Below are 17,366 nucleotides of genomic sequence, written 5' to 3' on the forward strand. Positions count from 1 at the left end.
TCGCATTCAATTTAAAATTTTGCTGTTTACTTTTAAAATTATCAATAATACTGCACCAACCTATCTTAAGGAACTTTTAAACCCTTATGTCCCTGCCAGGGCTTTAAGGTCATCCTCGCAGTTATTGTTAGTTCAGCCCAGATCTCGGTTGAAATCTAGAGGCGATCGATCGTTTGCCTTTGCTGCACCTGAGTTATGGAACAGCCTCCCGATTGGCATCCGGGAGTCTGATTCTATTTTTTCTTTTAAAGCACGCCTTAAAACTTATCTTTTTGAACTTGCCTTCTCTACCCGTTAAATGCTGACTTGTTAACTGCGACCTATTGCGTTAACTTTTTACTACTCCTTCATTCTTGGTGTTCTCTATCATGTGGCACTGGGTCTGCTATAATCTATGTGCTGCAGTCTATTTTATCAGTGGCTTTTTACTGTGAACATTGTCTGCTGTTCTTATTATATTGACATTAATTGCTCTTAACTGTATTATTTTATTGTTTTTTTTGTAAAGCACTTTGGTATGCCTAAGGCTTTTAATGTGCTCTATAAATAAAGGTTGTTGTTGTTGTTGTTGTGGATTCTTTTAAAAAGCAGTTAAAAACTTTTCTGTTCAAACAAGCCTTTTGTTGATCTACGTATTTTATATTCTTTACATTATTTACATTTGATCTTTTACATTGTGTATAATGTCTATTGATTGTATTGTTTATTTTAATATTTGTGTACAGCGGTTTGTAACTGCCTGTCTGTGAAAAGCGCTTGATAAATAAACTTTACTTACTTACTTTAGTTGTTCACACAAAGCATAAAGGTAAAAAAAACAAACAATATATACAGTGTTATCTTCATTTTAGATTTCAAAAAGTATTTGCGGCTCCCAGTGTTTTCTTTTGCGTGGAAACCAGGTCCAAGTGGCTCTTTGGGTGTTAAAGGTTGCAGACCCTTGCTATAGGTGAATGAGCAATTAAACACCACACGGTTCTTTCCGTTGTGTGTCACCATGTGGTGGGGGATGAACCATGATTCTTTGGAGGCCCTCATTTCCTCTTCACTGATTTCTCTGACATAGCCTGCTGCTATCAACTTTGTCATCTTTGCTTGATAAGCTTTAGTCTTCTCTGGGTCTCGACTGAGGCACTTCTCCGTGCCACGTAGATTGGGGAGTACTGCTTCAGGTGGCACCCGGAGTGTAGGCATATCACTGACACGCAGAAGGGGAGTTGAATATCTGTTTACTCCCTCGACATTCAGTCTTGTCGTCTTTGCCTCCAAAACCCTCATAGCTTGCTCTTCCCTCCGAGACCGTGTCACTAGTTTCTCACTCCGATATGGGAGAGTGTCGAGATGCCAAAGCCTCTCTACTTGACTATGAAGCTCTGATTGAGGAGAGGCAGTTGAGAGGAAGAGGCACTGTCGCGGTTGAGCAGAGTGCTTAAGGGAGGGGATTGGTCCCTGTAGTACCCAACCAAGTCTAGTCTTGACTGCAGCTGGTCCTCCAGGTAAGCCTAGGCGCACAGGTTTGATGGGCGTTACTAGGTGAGGACAGTCAGAGCCGATCAGAAGGAGTGGCTGGGCATTTGTGAAGGGCTGCAAGGGAAGCCTTCTCAAGTGTCTATATTTCTGTTGAAGTGCTTTCACGGGGTATGAATGCTCAGCCAAGCCTAGGTCATCAGCTGTGAAGGCTCTCTCAATGGTGAATGTTCTGGATGGTTGGCTGGCAGGGGAGACTTTGACTGTCACTGATGCACCATGCAAGGTTCTCAATCCTTGTCTCACCATACGTAGAGTAAGACTCTCTGCTGTGCCCTGTAACTGCAGTCTTTGAGTGGCCTCAGGGAGAAGGATCGTCCTCTCAGATCCATCATCCAATATGGCGAATGTCTCCAGGGTGTGCTCACCGTTCTGCAGCAGCATCTTGGTTATCTTCAGAAGCACAGCGACGTGTTCCATTGGTGGATTGGGTGCAGCAGGTCTGAGATTAACTTCATGGAGGGCCTCTAGGTGTTTTCCCCTGCATGTCTTACACTGCATTTTAAGTCGACACTGAGCGGCCTGGTGGTGCCGCCCACAACGCCAGCAGCGATTGTTGGACTTAATCCAAGTTGATTTCTGCTCCTTAGTCAGCATCTTGAAGTTGACACATTGATCTAGGAAGTGCAGAGTGTTATTACAATACGGACAATAAGCTGTGGGCTTGTCTTGGACCTCAGAAGTGTAAGGGGTTGTGGCTGAGGACCTTTGGGGGGCAGTGTTGTGTGTTGCACCGTGCAGCACGGTGGTAGTCCTTTTGGTGGCTCTTTTATCTCTTTTCATGCTGCTCCTGTCTCTCGAGCTCTCCTCTACCTTCTCTGTGTGATCTCCGCCCTCTTGAATGACCAGCTCATACTCCAGCCACTCTGCAAAGTCTCTCAATGATGGTATTCCATCTTTCTGTGGGTAAAGGTAGCAGCGGAAAGCAGCACGTAGGTCTTGGGGTAGCTTTCGTGTCAGTCTAGCAACATGAGACCCGCATTGCAGCTCTATGTGTCCATCTTCCCCAAGTTGCTCTAACATGCTGACCAGAGCACGGACTCTCAGTGCAAACCTTCTGAATCCAGTTGTGTCACCTGGGCAGATGCTGGGCTCATCCATAAGCTTTGTTATCCTCTGCAGTGACAGCTGGTGCGGCTGACCGTAATGTTTAGTGAGCGAGGCCATCGTGTCAGAGTAGGGGTGAGGTGAGTTACTGTAGGAGTCAGCAATTAAAAGAGCTTCCTCAAATTTAAGGTAGTCACATAACACCTGATATTTGAACCTCTCGGTTGCATCAAAGGGGAGAATATTGCCTAGGGCAAGCCTTAATCTAGCAAACTGCCTGGGATCACCCTTCGTGAACTCTGGGATGGAGGGCGATGGTCCTCTGTAGGTCTTCTCCTTTACAGCTACAGCTGTAGTGGGAGCCAACACTTGTTCTGGGGGGAGCATGTTCGCGTCGAAACTAGGTCCAGCTAGTGATCAAGATAAGGGGGTGGACTGTGGTGCACAAGGCTGAAAGTCAGGAGCTTCAGTGGCTGAGGGTTGCTGTAACTATAGCTCTTGTAAGCGTTGGCTAAGCTCTTGTGCAATGGCTGGTAGCGGTGGAGGTGGAACAGACTGTACCTCTGGTAGATCAGGATGATCTCTCGGGAGAAAAACTGGAGGTGGTGGTACTGGCCATTCTTCAGCTGCATCCTGTGTGTAGGATATATTGTGCTGCTCTGGTCTCAGGGGAAAAGGCTGTGTAGTTAGAGGTGTGGAGACCCAAGTGTCATCAGCTGAAATGTAGCCCCCTGGTTGCTGGGCAGAACGTAAGCAGGTTGGTTCCAACGTGGTGACATTACGATCCATCTGCCTCCTCATGTCTCCTACCATCAGCTGAAGTTGCTTGTTGTCCTCCTGCAGTTGCTGCACAATGTTCATGAACTCCTGAGGGATGCTGGATGACACTGGGGTCTGTCCTGCAGCTCCAATAGAACCAGGAGTCTGGGTGAGGGGCGTCATCTTGGCGTATCCTTCTCTAGTCTGCTGTTGCTCCAATGTAGCAGTTGTGGCAGTGTGTAGCCTTCATACTGAGTCATCCATCCTGGTGGTCGCACAGCCCTCCGTGGACGTGCACCTGCTCTCTGGGGGTCATAATCCATCTTCACTCTGTAATCACCTGATCCGGCTCGAAGGACCAATTTTGTTGTGATGATTTCTGATATGAGGTTCAGTTCTACAGTGGTGATCGCAGGGTGTGCACAGGTCAAGTGCCACTATGACCCTCCAGAAAATAACGAGGACAGGGGATGATCGTTCAGCTCTTTAATGGCAGATTTAGCGTGGGTCTGGGTATGTGTGTGTGGTTCTACAAACAGAATGGAAAAACAGAACACAAATTACAATCAAATTATAGACAACAATAATCACCATATAACATATTACAGCCACATACTTGTCTTATAGGCCCTACTACTAAGCTGGCGGCTTTTACTTATAGTCTGAACCATATTTGGCAACAAAGAAAATAAACATCTTTCCATCACTTAACTCTTGTGCCCCACTCACTTATGATGCCAACTAAAGAAGGCAAATACACATAACAAATCACCAACTGAAACCGAACTCAGTATGGCCTAGGCGAACTTAGCTTAGCTTAGCCCGCTTAGCTTAGCGATAACTTATAGAAAATAAGAAAATGTATAGAAAATGTACAAACAGAGGATGTCCAGAGCGATAAACATACAGGCTATCCTTCTTACACAAGAAATATCCTGAAACTCACCAGTCTTATGGACGCACACTCTCAATGAACCCACATAAACTGCTCCCGAGCATAACTTGTGATTCACACCGCCTCCATGAACACCATTTTTCATCCCAGTCAAAACATTACTCACAAAACGGCCGAGCCCTCTAATGGCGAGGCAGAAAATTGCATCACAGTCCTGCCTTCAGAACAATATAATGACCAATGTTGGGCAATTAATTATATAGTTACTTCTTCAAAAAAGTAACTGTGTTATGCAATATGTTTTTTGCAGCCGTTTACCTAAAAATGCAGCCAAGGCGGGGTTTTTTTTTTTTTTTTGTTAAAGTAAACATTTTAAACTATTTACAGAACAATCAGGTGTTCTGCATCAAATTTGATGCCACACAAATTATTTGTGCCACTCCAAAAAATAATTTCTGTCCACTATGAGATAAAGAAGAACAACAGCTTGATACCTGCAGGCCTGACAACAGGAGATGTATCACTCCTGTAACACCTGTAACATTCAGCAGTCACTGCACACTAACTACACAAGATTTGCGCTAAACATCGCGAATCTCTCACGTCTCAAAACACCGCCGCCCTTTCCTAAACAACTAAATGCCAGGTTGCCATATCATTTTTTGATTGGTCGACATGGTACATTGTTCGACCAATAGGAAAGGGTGGGGTTTTTTTCTGGTTTTGTTTTCGCTCACGGGCGGAGAGTGCTTTCGAGGTTTTCCTTATAAAACGCTGTTTTTACTGTTTCTTCCTGCAGTAAATATAAACAACGATAGTATTCAGGAAGAAAACCAAACATTACATATATTTTTATCATAAGTCTGGTTTTACGTGGCTTATCAACACAATTTAAAAACTGGTATAAAGTCCACACTTTCCCGTCATTTGTGCCGTCTGTCCTGCTCACATCTCCAATGGTTGTACACGTTGTCATTAACGTGGCTTCACTCCACATCAGCCACGTCGCTTTGCTACCTGTGTCGGCACATAAGGACGCTGTCATAGCCTGTCAACGACGTTGATTAGCTGCGTATATACGAATGTGAATCGCATTATTGGCTGGACTACGGGATAAGGTGGCATCGTTCTAATCCCATACGGGAGCAGCCAGTCACTTACTGACTAACACTGCAAAACAAAAATTGTTAACATTTTAATTTTAATTTCAATTCAGGTTAGATTTTGTTTTTTGTGCGCAACGCAGATTTTCTGTGCGCAGAGACCGCATGCGCGCAGTTTAGAGGGAACATTGTTTATAACACACTAGAAGTGGGCGGCAATGCATTTGAATCAGTTATTCAATTTGTCTCCCCTGCTGATTTGTGCACAGAGAGCACGGTGGATACGATTAAGCATGTACTTTATCTGTATTTGCACATAATCTATTTGCAATGTGTCACTTCAAACAGGGTGCGAGTATTTGTGCTTTAAAATGTAAATTCTTTTTGAAACTATCAGAAAAGATCAATTCTCTAAATCACTGCTTGTTTCTTTAATACCACTCCTTCTTGTCATTCACTCTCTAACAACCTGCATACATGTTACACCGTTAAAGCTTTATATTAATAATCGCTTTATACGTCATTTTGTGAATACTGACCCAGTTAAGAACATGCAGTCTGGTACACAGGTTCCTCCCCTGCTGTATTTCTTTCAGCTGACACACTGGTCTGGGCCCGGACCCCAGCAGCCATCAGAGGAGCACAGCGGGTGACACACATGCTTTTCTTTAACCAAGGACGCAACCAAAACAGAAACGATGTTATGAGCACAGCCATTGTTCACAATCACGTCTTGCAAGTTTTAAATGGTCCGCCCCCACTCACCACATTCACCCTTCTTTTGGTTGTTGGCCATGACTAAGAGCTTTGAACGTTTCTGTGGACGGGAGCCTAAAAGCCGTGTCCAGTTGACAGTATCATGATAGCAGAGATTCTTGTTTCCTTTAATGTACACGGCACCATCATTTATGTTTTGCAGCGAGCGCAACCCCAGCGAGGTCAGAGAATTGATCTTAACCACCAGGAGTGCATAGCTCCTGTAGAACAGCAGGAAGTAAATAAAGGTCAGAAAGTGGATGAAAATGTTCCAATTTTGTTTAAAATACCACAAAATCAAAGTGAATATTGAAAGCCATATTTCTTTTAGGTTTAGCAGTTTTCAAGAACATGATGTCAGACATTAATGTTTAAGGTTTACAAACACAATTAATGCACTTTAGCTGTATTTGCACAAAATCCAGCAGTGTGGCACTTTGTGTTTCTTGTTGTTCTTACTGATCACATTTAATGATGTAATATAATCTTTCACAGTGTGTTTTCTTCAAGAAGTTTATCACCATCTATTCATTTTGATACCTTTTAGACACAATATGAATTCAGTGATTCGGTGTCTGAATGTCATGTTTTTCAAATTGCATAACCCGTGTACTTACAAAGACAAACAGCCAACAAACATATTCATGTTTAATCTTCAGTATTTTCATGCATCATGTAGTATGTAGTATGGAAATACTACAACAAAACTGATACTGCGGTATCAATTTTGTAGAATCTACTTTGGTAAATTCTTTAGTTATATGTGAACTCATTAAAGCTGAGAAGGCGGTTTGTTTTTAATGCTTTAGTGCTTTTGGTTTCAGACGGGATTTAAACCCAGGTAAAAGTACTCTGATGTACCCCATCTTGCTTTCCTCTCATTTACTGAAGCTTGAGACCAGCCTGAAAAGAGCTTTTTCTTTGTCAAATTGATGTCAAAAACATGCTGCCACTCCCAGCTTTAAAAAGTTGTGCCCACGGCCAGCTTAACCAAACAATCCCAGTGCTGAATTACCCCTGAAAAAATCATACTGAAAAATACCAACACCACGGATTCAGACAGAACATTTGTAGGCTCTAAGAGGAGATAGAGAGATGTGAGCATGTGAAATCTTTACTGTACCTTTTACTAATCACTCCTCTAAACAGGATAACAAGATAGGATAAAAATTAGAAATAACAAAGAAAATAAAAACAAAATTACTTTTATATTCCAGTAAAGCATAACAATGCAGAAAAGACAAAAATAAAAAAACAGTTTCTCACTTGTAAAGTTTTCTTCCCTGAATTGTTTGGAGGTTGGAGAAGACTGACAGGTCAGACATGCTTGCAGGCCACGACTGGATGTTGAGGAAGTCTGAAAACAGAGAGATTGTTTTTCAGAAGCCTCAACCAGACTGCAAATGGCATTAAATAACATAAAAAGATAAAAGCAGTCTAAGTGACAGTCTAAAAAAAAAGCACAACCCCACAACACACACACACCTGTAATCTCCTCCACCGTGTTGAAGATTTTCAGTTTTTCTGGATCAAGGGGTGGTACGTTGTTGTAGGCATCACTGAGCCAAAATGAAATAAGTAAGTAAAAGGAAAAGCATGTTGCAAAAACGTCAAAAAAGTGCAGGTTGATCTAGAGAATATTTTTTTTAAATCTTTGCTGCGTTTTATGAAAGAAAGTTTTTTTACCCTTCTATTCCCGTCACCAGGAAGTTAAGACTTCCCTGGATCTTAGTGCAGTTTATGAAACTTTCTATGTTGCGAGCATCGACCGTTTCGCTGTTTGAATCAGTCCAGCTTGTGCCATGGCAAACTGGGGAAAAAAAAAAGATGAGAAGGAAACAGTTAATAACAGCAAAGCTGTAAGGTATCTGTAGAGAGAGCTTGAGTTTGATCTGCATGAAATACCTTTAGGGCAGAGGCCTTTGCAGGGCTCACATGTTTTCACACCATTTTTCTCCACTTCCATTTTATTAGATGGGCAGTTGCTCACACATGAACTGCCATCCACCACAAAGTTTTCTATTAAAAAAACAGAAAACACATGAGAATAAATGCATAAATGATCGTCAGTGACTGCGTTACGCCTTCAGTAAACACTGTGAAGAAAGCTGAACAGCGCAGTCATAACAATGATTAAAAATATGTAAAAACAGCATTCTTACAGGAAGAAACTATGTATAAATTCTGAGTTTATGTGAATATTGTCATGTGTGGGACTCACTGGGGCATTGGGTCACACAAATAGAGCCATACTGGTACATGGCATTGGGGTTGGGCTCCATTCTACATGTAAGCTTGTTGTAGATCACAGTTTGTGGGCACTGAGGCACGCAGGAGCCCGAGTTGTTAAAGTTCCTGCAGGCCTGCAAAATGCAATTTATAACAGAGGAACATTTTATTTTTACATCTGCGTTTTCTGTACTGCAACATGTGAAAATATCTTATCATTAAAGCCTGTGGAAGACTTGGACTCACAAAGCAGTCTGTATCCTTGGGCCCAGTGCAACCTCCAGCACACTCAACGTGGCAGCACTCGCTCGGGTTTCTACCAAAGCAGCGGCCACTACACTGAGGGGCGCACACGGTCTTTGTCACTGTAAGAGAGTCGACGCTTGTAAAAACCTGGCGTGAAACTAAAACTGTACCGTAGATGCATATTAAACTTTTAACTTTGAAGTTACGCATATTATTAACAATGTGCAATACAAGATGTAAATGAACAACTCTGGCAGCAGCCATGACTCATGTGTGAGACATCTCAAAGGCATCACAAGGTAACCAGTGCGTGGAAAATCAAGACATTAAAGATAAAAGTGCTTGATATCACTCACAGATCTGGCATGTGTCATTTCCTGGACCCCAGCATGGCACGTCTCCACAGGCTTTGTGACAAGGCTCTGAGATAAAAAAATAAAAAAAAAACTCTCATTAGTTTCTGCATTTTAATACAAAACCAGAACAAAAGTCTTAAATTAAAGGAAAAGTTCAGATTTTGTTTTTTGTTTTAAATCCAAAGTTCAGCAGAAGCAAAAAATGAAACCTCAACAAGTTACAAGATGCAACTTGCAGCGCTGAAAAATGAAGCCTGCAGTTCCTCTAATGGCCAGTTGAGGGTGAATCCAAGTGCGAGTTAACCCCAATAAGACATTCATATTAAAATGTTTCGCCAGCGTAAACATAACATGTTTACAGACTTAAACAAAAAATGGCTTCTGTCTTTAGAACTAATTTGACCTTCTGTGCTTATTTTTTTTTAATGACTCACATGTTTAAATTGTTTTAAGGCTTTGAAGTTTGAGACCAGGGGCTGCTAGACCACCACGTGTCTGCTAGGTGTCACCTCAGATGGTCCACTTTACCATGTTTGTCGGGTTTGCACCTTTTAAGGAGGTTTTTGGGTGTTTTCTGTGTGGTTAATTGCATCATTTTGTGGAGTGAAATTCTACTATTTTATTTGTATGTTAGTACAATTAGCAGGTATTTGTGTCTGTGTAATGCAATGCATCAGTCTATGGATGCACATTAACATTAAGCTTGCTAGTATTAGCTTAAGATTCCAACCTGTCGGCTCAAACGGATTCACTTCTGGCTCCTAAAAACAAGACGCAGATATATCTGTGTGTAGTTACAACCCTGTGCACTCACTTTCAGGCCCATTGTCCTCTATCACAATTTGGGCTGTTCCATCCTTCACTATGTCCAGCCAGTTCACCTGCGGGGCGTAGCTCAGATACTTATTCTGGATGATCTTCACTCCTCCCCTGAGGATCTCTGTAGAAGGTACACATAGGTGTAAATGGGGCAGTACAATTAGGAAAGCAAGCCCGAACAGGCCTGTGCCTCATCCTAACAAACTCTGCCATTCTCTGTTTACTACACAGCAAACGTATCATGTGCTGGAGCTCATGTTACACTGGCAGTTGAGCGGTTGAGCACATGGTACATTCCAGGGACTTCATATCACTCCTACTCACACAAGCACACACACGGGCACAAACACACACACTGCTGCGTTTCAACAACCGGTATTCTAAAGGTGTGGCTGAACTGTGTAGGTGTGGGAGCTCTAACAGTAAGAGTGCCACATCCAACTTGACCTCTTATCTGCTCCAATCCAGCCTCCCACATGTTAAACACACTCTATACATCAAATGAATGACTCTCTGTGTACCTGTGAGGTGAGTCAGGCCCAGTTCTTGAAGGCCATGCTCCCCATCCCTCTGATAGTTGACCATGACAGCCAAGGCATACTGGTCCTCATACAGTGTGCTGCCTCTGATGATGCGCAGGTGGTGCAGTGGGAGGCGGCTGAACTCATTGATAGCAAAAAGGATGTACCCTGTCACCTCCTTGATAGACTGCGAGGCAAAAGAAAAGAACAAGGAAGAGAAAAATGCAGTTTGTCAATTCTTCTGCTCAATCAAATTGTTATCAGGGTCACAAATCAGCAGGGGTGTGTTTGCTTACTGAGTTAGTTACTGTGACTCCAGTGGCATGACTAGCACAAAAGGAGTGGGGGCATAAATGAGCTCATTCTGGATTTGAGACAAAATCCATTACAGAGAGCGATCAAACACAACATGTTTTGACTTTCTGTGTTCTCCTGGGCAAATGAAAACAGTTGATTCACATACTTACTCATCTTGTCGGTGACACATTTGCAGTGAAAGGAATAATGGTAAGGCAAGGCAAGGCAAGTTTATTTGTATAGCACAATTCAACAACAAGGTGATTCAAAGTGCTTTACAGAGACATTAGAAACAAAAACAAATAAAAAGCATGATTTAAAATTGATTAAAACAAGCAAACAAACAAACAAACTAATTAACAAACAAACAAACAAAACAGTATATAAAATCAAAACAGATAAAATCAGAACAGTAGATAAAATCAGTAGTTAATGTAAGTTTTGAAATTTAAGCTTAAAGTGTGGATTTGGTGCTTTATTCAAATGCAGCTGAGAACAGGTGAGTCTTCAACCTGGATTTAAATAAACTGACTGTTTCAGCTGATCTGAGGCTTTCTGGGAGTTTGTTCCAGATATAAGGAGCATAAAAGCTGAATGCAGCTTCTCCGTGTCTGGTTCTGACTCTGGGAACTGATAAAAGACCGGATCCAGATGACCTGAGGGATCTGGAAGGTTCATACTGGGTCAGGAGGTCACTGATGTAGTTTGGTCCTAAACCATTCAGAGCTTCATAGACCAGCATCAGAACTTTAAAGTCTATCCTCTGATGGACAGGCAGCCAGTGTAAAGACCTCAGAGCTGGACTGATGTGGTCCACTTTTTTGGTCTTAGTGAGGACTCGAGCAGCAGAGTTCTGAATGAGCTGTAGTTGTCTGACTGATTTTTTAGGTAGACCTGTAAAGATGCTGTTACAGTAATCAAGCCTGCTAAAGATGAATGCATGGACTAGTTTTTCCAGGTCCTGTTGAGACATCAGATCTTTTATCCTTGAAATATTCTTGAGGTGATAGTAAGCTGATTTTGTTATTGTCTTAATGTGTTTTTCTAAGTTTAGGTCTGCATCCATCACTACACCCAAATTTCTCACCTGGTTTGTGGTTTTTAGGTGTATAGATTGAAGTTCTCTGGTGACCTGTAATCGTTTTTCTTTGGCGCCAAAGATTATTACCTCAGTTTTGTTTTTGTTTAGCTGGAGAAAATGGTAGTCAAACTCTCTCTTGGTTTGTTGTTCGTAATGTTTGCAACCTCACCTCCAGAAAGCTGAAGTCTCTGGTGTGGCCCATCATGGTGATCTCGAGGTTTCCTATCACAATGTCGCAGTTATTGTACCTCGTCTTCATCAAGCTGTACATGATTTCTGAATTTCCCATCGTGCTCAGAAAGTTCTTGGTGCCGTCACAAACGGTCACTGCGAAAAGCAAAGGTTCTTAGATTTAAAAAAAAAAAAGTGAATTCATTAATCATCTGATTTTTAAAAGGCTATCCACGTCAGTATAAAGCGAGCCATTTCCCACAACCTCCAGCACACTGCGTTACCTAGTTTATCATGTTCAGTTTTAACAGTTTAATTGATGAACTAAAAATAAACACTTTCCATTCACGTTAGCACAGCAGAGAGATGTTCTGTCAATTAAAGAAACATATTTAGAAATGTGGCTGTTTGTGTGGCTGTGGAGATCACTCTGCAGTGGCTTTGGGCTGTCTCCTCACTGTGTTGGTGTGTTTGACTCTAGCCTATAGGTTTACATAGCTAACTAGTGTGTGTATGTGTCAATGAGTTTCAGGTGAAATTGTTTGATACATTACTTTTCTTGGGTAATGACCTCAACACTGGTTACAGTCTACAATCTGGTTACAGGGTACAATCCCAAAACACTGACTTATGAAACCGTAGTGCCAGCGCTGCGTGCCACTACCTTCAGATAGACCAAACTGGCTCCTATCAGAAAGGAAAGTGGAAGCCTTCAGTTTGACAAACAGACACCACACAGCTACTTGGTTTCTTGGATATCTGTATCTAGGCATCTGTTCACACCTTTCTGGCTTGATTTTAAAGATCAACTTGCAAGTTTAAGAGCCGTTTTTAAACTATATAAAAAAAAAAAACAAACCCACAGACAGTAGCGATTTTTGATAAGGGCGACATGGGCGGTTGCCCAGGGCGGCATCGTGGTGGGGGCAGCATCACGGGCATCGGCCAAAAAAAAAAAAAAAAAAAAGGAAAGAAAAGAAAAGAAAAGAAAAGAAAAGAAAAGATCATGCCAGCGCATTTTGGGGATGTCATAGGCACCGATCGGTGGGAGTAAGGGCGCCCTCAGTTTGCGAGGTGCGCCTGCTGCTTGCGGCACAGGGAGGAGAGGGGCGGGGCGACGGGGGATTCTCCGGCTGGCTGGAGCGGCATTTAATAACCTGCTCGCAAAATAAAACAAAATAAAAACAAACCAACACGAAAACACTAGACTTTATGATACAGACTTATAATTTGCAAGTGAGCGCGAGAGCCCTCTGTGCGCCTGCTTGCTGCTGTGCTGAAGTCAATGTAAACTTTATTGTCATCTCCGCTATATACAGTCCAGTATATAGAGAGACGAGACGACGAGGCCCCAGTTGCAGAAGTGCAATTAAACAAACAATAAATATAAAAAGATTAAGAAAATAAATATACACTTTAGGACTAGGGGTAAACGGATCAATAACAATTTAAAATTTATAATTTACAGTTTGATGATTTAAAGTCTCACACTACCCGTCGAAAGGGGAGGGGGGCCGGCTGCTTCCAAATAGAGCACATTTCATTCATAATGTTGTAAATCCAAGCCCATTATGTATTCATGATTTGAATCCTGGGTTGTGTGAAATCCCAGAAATAAACCCAGACAAAGCAAATCTGTGAACTAAGGTGTAGATTTATTAGGTTATGTTGTTGTGAACCTTGGGTTAGGGGATGGGTGTTCATACTGGAGTGCAAAATTCAAACCAATGGAAGATGGACAAGAAAACTTCTAAGCCATCAGGTGCTCAGTTTAGAAAAAAGAGCAAAGAAGAAGAGGAGAAACGAGCAAAAGATACAGGTAAGCAGATGTGTCATTGGATAATGGCAGGTCATCCTGAAACAATCAGAATCAGAACACTTTATTAATCCCTAAGGACATTATGTGGGTTACAGTTGGTCCAAGAAGAAATTGGAAAAATAGTAACAGTAACAGACTAAACTCCAAACAATAATGATGTTACAGATTTTACACATCTAAGAAATAGCACTAATATATACAGACATAGCTGGACTGGCCATCGGGCATACTGGGCATTTGCCCGGTGGGCCGATGGTGATATTTTGTTTTTATGGGCCGATGATTTTTTTAAATTTATTTTTATAACAGTATAAACAATGAAAGGTGATGGATTGGCCAGATGCTGACCGATGTGTAAAAACAACTCAGTTGTTTGGTGGTGGCTATGGCGGAGCTGCCACAAGAGGCCAGGTGGATGAGGGAAAGGTGAGGCAGGAGGAGGAGAGACCCGAGGCGGCCGCCGGTCCGAGTATCAGGTGAACTGAACTTCAGGTAAGAAGTTATGACCTGCAGTCTATCTGAGTCAGATATAAACCAAGTTTAGGTGGATTTTATTTTCGTTGTGCTGACTTTTTACCGTCAGTTACAATAACTTGTACTAGCATGACGGAGTTTCTACAGCTGGGTGGTTATGGTGCTATGTTACTGATAGTGAACTTTATTTTATTCATAAGGTTAGTTACTAGAGTTGCCAACCGTCCCCTAAAAAACGGAATCGTTCCGTATTCAGAGAAAATATTACACGTTTCATATTGAGGTGAAAAGGAACACAGTTTGTCCCGGACTTCAGCTAGAATGGAAAAAGACACAAAGCTGGAGTTTTTCTCTGTCTTTACGCTGTCAGTTGTCTCTTCTTCTCTCATTCAATCCTGAAACTGATCAATGATCAGCTGATCGGCTTTTCTCTCTCGCTTGTTTCCGCCAGAAAGAGGAAACCAGCGGTTGTCGCGCTAAACAACAGCAGCATGTTCAAGCTTGATCAGCTGTTGTTAGAATTTATTTCATATTAATTTCTAGTATCAGCTGATGTTTGCTGGAGCCACAGCTGTAAAAGCTGCTGGTTGAAATGTGCAATTCACTTGTATTTTTATTTTTATTCCTATTTATTCTATTTATCCCCTTCGTATATTTTATTTATACTTGTCTCTGTATTTATATATATGTGTGTGTGTGTGTGTGTGTGTGTGTGTGTGTGTAGATATATATATATATATATATATATATATATATATATACACACATAACATTCTGTAACTGTAACTTCTGTCGGTGCTGTGCTTTTGGAAACCGAATTTCCCAGAGGAACCCACCCGAGGGATTAATAAAGTTCTATCTTATCTTATCTTATCTTGGTCATTATGTCGGTTTGGTTATCTGGTGAGAGGGAAACATGAAGATGAAACCAGGAGATGTCCTTACTGGATCATCAGAGCTGAACAGGTGATGGAGAAACAGGTTCACCTTTTAGTTAACATGAATGAGTTGAAGGGAAGTTATGAACTGTTTCTGAGAGACAAATAACACCAGGATCCTTTTCTAAGTAGCTGACAGCTGGTAACTGTGCAGGGGTGGGTCTAGCAAAGTTTTGCCAGGGGGGCAGGTAGGGCATTAACAGGGAGAGGGGGGCACAAAGAAATACTTTTCTTTCTTATTCTCATTTAAAATATCTAGCTTTTATTAAATAATTATCTGAATCTTACAGCCAAAGTTTTTATCTGATGCACAACGTATAGAAATCATACATAGACCAATAAGACAGCGTACATCACTGTCACAACAGCGTTTGTTTTTATTCAAAGGCTTAATATTTTTTTCGTATAATACCTGGTGGGCCGGTCTCTAGTCAAAATGCCCGGGCCGATTTTTTGTCCCAGTCCAGCCCTGTATACAGATCACTCAGTTTTAAATATCAAGGATTAACATTGGTGATTATAAATAAATATTAAAAAAATGACAAGAATATTACAGAGTAAAAAAGATCGTGTATAAAAAGGGTGTAACTATTGCAGTGTTTACAGTGTATTAGATGGAGGAATTGTACAGGGAGATGGCCACGGGCAGGAATGATTTCCTGTGTCGTTCAGTGGCGCTTTTTGGTAAACTCAGTCTCTCACTGAGCGTGCTCCTGTGAGTAGCCAGGACGTCATGGAATGGGTGGGAGGTATTATCCATATCTTGGACAACATCTGCCTCTCAGACACCACCCTAACAGAGTCCAGCTCCATCCCCACAACATTACTGGCCTTGTGGACCAGTTTATTTAGTCTGTTGGTATCTGTGACCCTCAACCTGCTGCCCCCAGCATGCAACAACATAGAGGATAGCACTGACCACAACAGGGATACAACAAGATAACATTAATTAGTGTGTGTGTGTGTGGGGGGGGGGGGGGAGTGTTCGCCCAGGGCTCCAAACAGCCTAGGACCGCCACTGTATTCATCGTTCCTCTCCCAGGGTAATGATAAAAATAAACGTGTGTGAATATGTGTGTGCGGGTGTTTATGCCCACCTCCTTGAGTCTGAGCGCAGCAGAGCTGGAGTACACACGGCAGCAGGACGTAGAGCACCTGCTGCACCTTCTTCACAAGGACCTTCATTCTTATTCAAATCTCCAGGCTGGCGTCGAATCAAATAAACATCACCATCGTATTTATAGAGAAGAAATGTGTCCTTGAATCTTCCCAAATCCCCTCGTTGCTTCCGAGTCTGATCATTTAGACCACTACTCGGCTGTCGTTTTCTTAATCCTCTGCTTCAACTTGTTCTAGTCCTCACGAACAGAAGGAGTACATCCAGTTAGAAAAACAAAACCTGTTTGTGTTTTCGCTACATTTGTCACAATCTTACTAGTCGACCGCTCGGGTTTGTGTGGAGAAGAGTCACTACATCGCGGTGTTTGGAGCGCACCGCGGAGCCAATCAGTAGCGGGAGCGGCTGTTTTCCTCTAGCACTGATTTTTGTGGGCGGGAGCAAAACGCTCAACACACAATAGCATAAAAGAAAGCCAGTAGAAACATCGAAAACAACTTGAAAAATGCGTTCAAACCTTTGCTCCTATGTCCAGTTGGAAACTGTATTAAAAACGCGTGTTGCCTTCAGAAAACAGTTTCCCTCTCTGTACGTGAGGCCGATTGATCCACAGTTCTGTTGTCTACAGTTCAGTAATAATAATAATATTGGTGTGAATTAAAAATGACAATAAAATAGCAACAAAAGTGTGCCACAATAGTAACACAAAGAGTAAGATATTATATCAGTAAAAACAACACCTTCCAGCTCTTATGTGGGAGGATGACATTGCAAAGCTGTGCCATGCATCTCTGCCACATGAACGCATTAAAAACTGCTTTTTGCATGGCTGCACTGGTTCTGGGCCATTTTCTTCTTGCTGTTTGTCAACATGTGATGAAAATTTCATGAAGACAACGTTTTTTGTTGATAGTGTGTGCGTGTATCTGTTATAATTTGTGAAATGATTAAATGTAGCTAGATTTTGAGTGAGTGAATTCCCCAACATTATTCAGGCAAACAAGTCTGTGTTGTTGTTTTTAATCATTTGTTAAATCATGTAAAATTCAGCCCTTATTTATCAGTCTTGTTTTTCTGCGCATGTAAATAGCTTTATTATTACAGTCAGCGCATGCAAGTCACTCCCTCCCATTGTCCTTTGCTGCAGAAAACAACAGAAACTTATGATCTCTTCAGTTTTTTCTCTGCTTCTTTGCATGTTCCACATGTGA

At 41.8% G+C, this 17,366-nt stretch overlaps 1 protein-coding gene across 2 annotated transcripts; it reads right to left on the reverse strand.

Moving 5' to 3' along the window:
- Positions 1 to 3,804: 3,804 nt before the first annotated feature.
- LOC120731655 (receptor tyrosine-protein kinase erbB-3-like) lies at positions 3,805 to 16,543 on the reverse strand. 2 transcript variants are annotated; one of them, XM_040028766.1, is made up of 15 exons: positions 16,136 to 16,543; positions 11,806 to 11,981; positions 10,259 to 10,445; positions 9,733 to 9,858; positions 8,919 to 8,984; positions 8,563 to 8,681; positions 8,309 to 8,450; positions 7,993 to 8,106; positions 7,774 to 7,897; positions 7,573 to 7,646; positions 7,354 to 7,444; positions 7,211 to 7,228; positions 6,097 to 6,308; positions 5,871 to 5,997; positions 3,805 to 3,862 (listed from the first exon to the last, which is right to left on the reverse strand). In XM_040028766.1, the coding sequence occupies exons 1-14, from the start codon at positions 16,221 to 16,223 to the stop codon at positions 5,924 to 5,926; spliced, it is 1,611 nt and encodes a 536-aa protein (XP_039884700.1). In that variant the 5' UTR covers positions 16,224 to 16,543; the 3' UTR covers positions 3,805 to 3,862; positions 5,871 to 5,923. The 2 variants fall into 2 exon arrangements, with proteins under 2 accessions (XP_039884700.1, XP_039884701.1); XM_040028767.1 differs by having other exon boundaries at positions 11,806 to 11,963; positions 16,136 to 16,539.
- Positions 16,544 to 17,366: the final 823 nt, after the last annotated feature.

This window comes from Simochromis diagramma, unplaced genomic scaffold, assembly GCF_900408965.1.
Source record: "Simochromis diagramma unplaced genomic scaffold, fSimDia1.1 OVJJ01000483.1, whole genome shotgun sequence".
Taxonomy (NCBI): domain Eukaryota; kingdom Metazoa; phylum Chordata; class Actinopteri; order Cichliformes; family Cichlidae; genus Simochromis; species Simochromis diagramma.

Coding starts and splice junctions, on each gene's coding strand:
- LOC120731655 (XM_040028766.1), bottom strand. CDS start 16,223: ATGAAGGTCCTTGTGAAGAAGGTGCAGCAGGTGCTCTACGTCCTGCTG. Junction 10,446..11,805: donor GAGACTTCAGCTTTCTGGAG/GTGAGGTTGCAA, acceptor TTTGCCTCGCAG/TCTATCAAGGAGGTGACAGG. Junction 7,647..7,773: donor CTGGTGACGGGAATAGAAGG/GTAAAAAAACTT, acceptor ATTTTGGCTCAG/TGATGCCTACAACAACGTAC.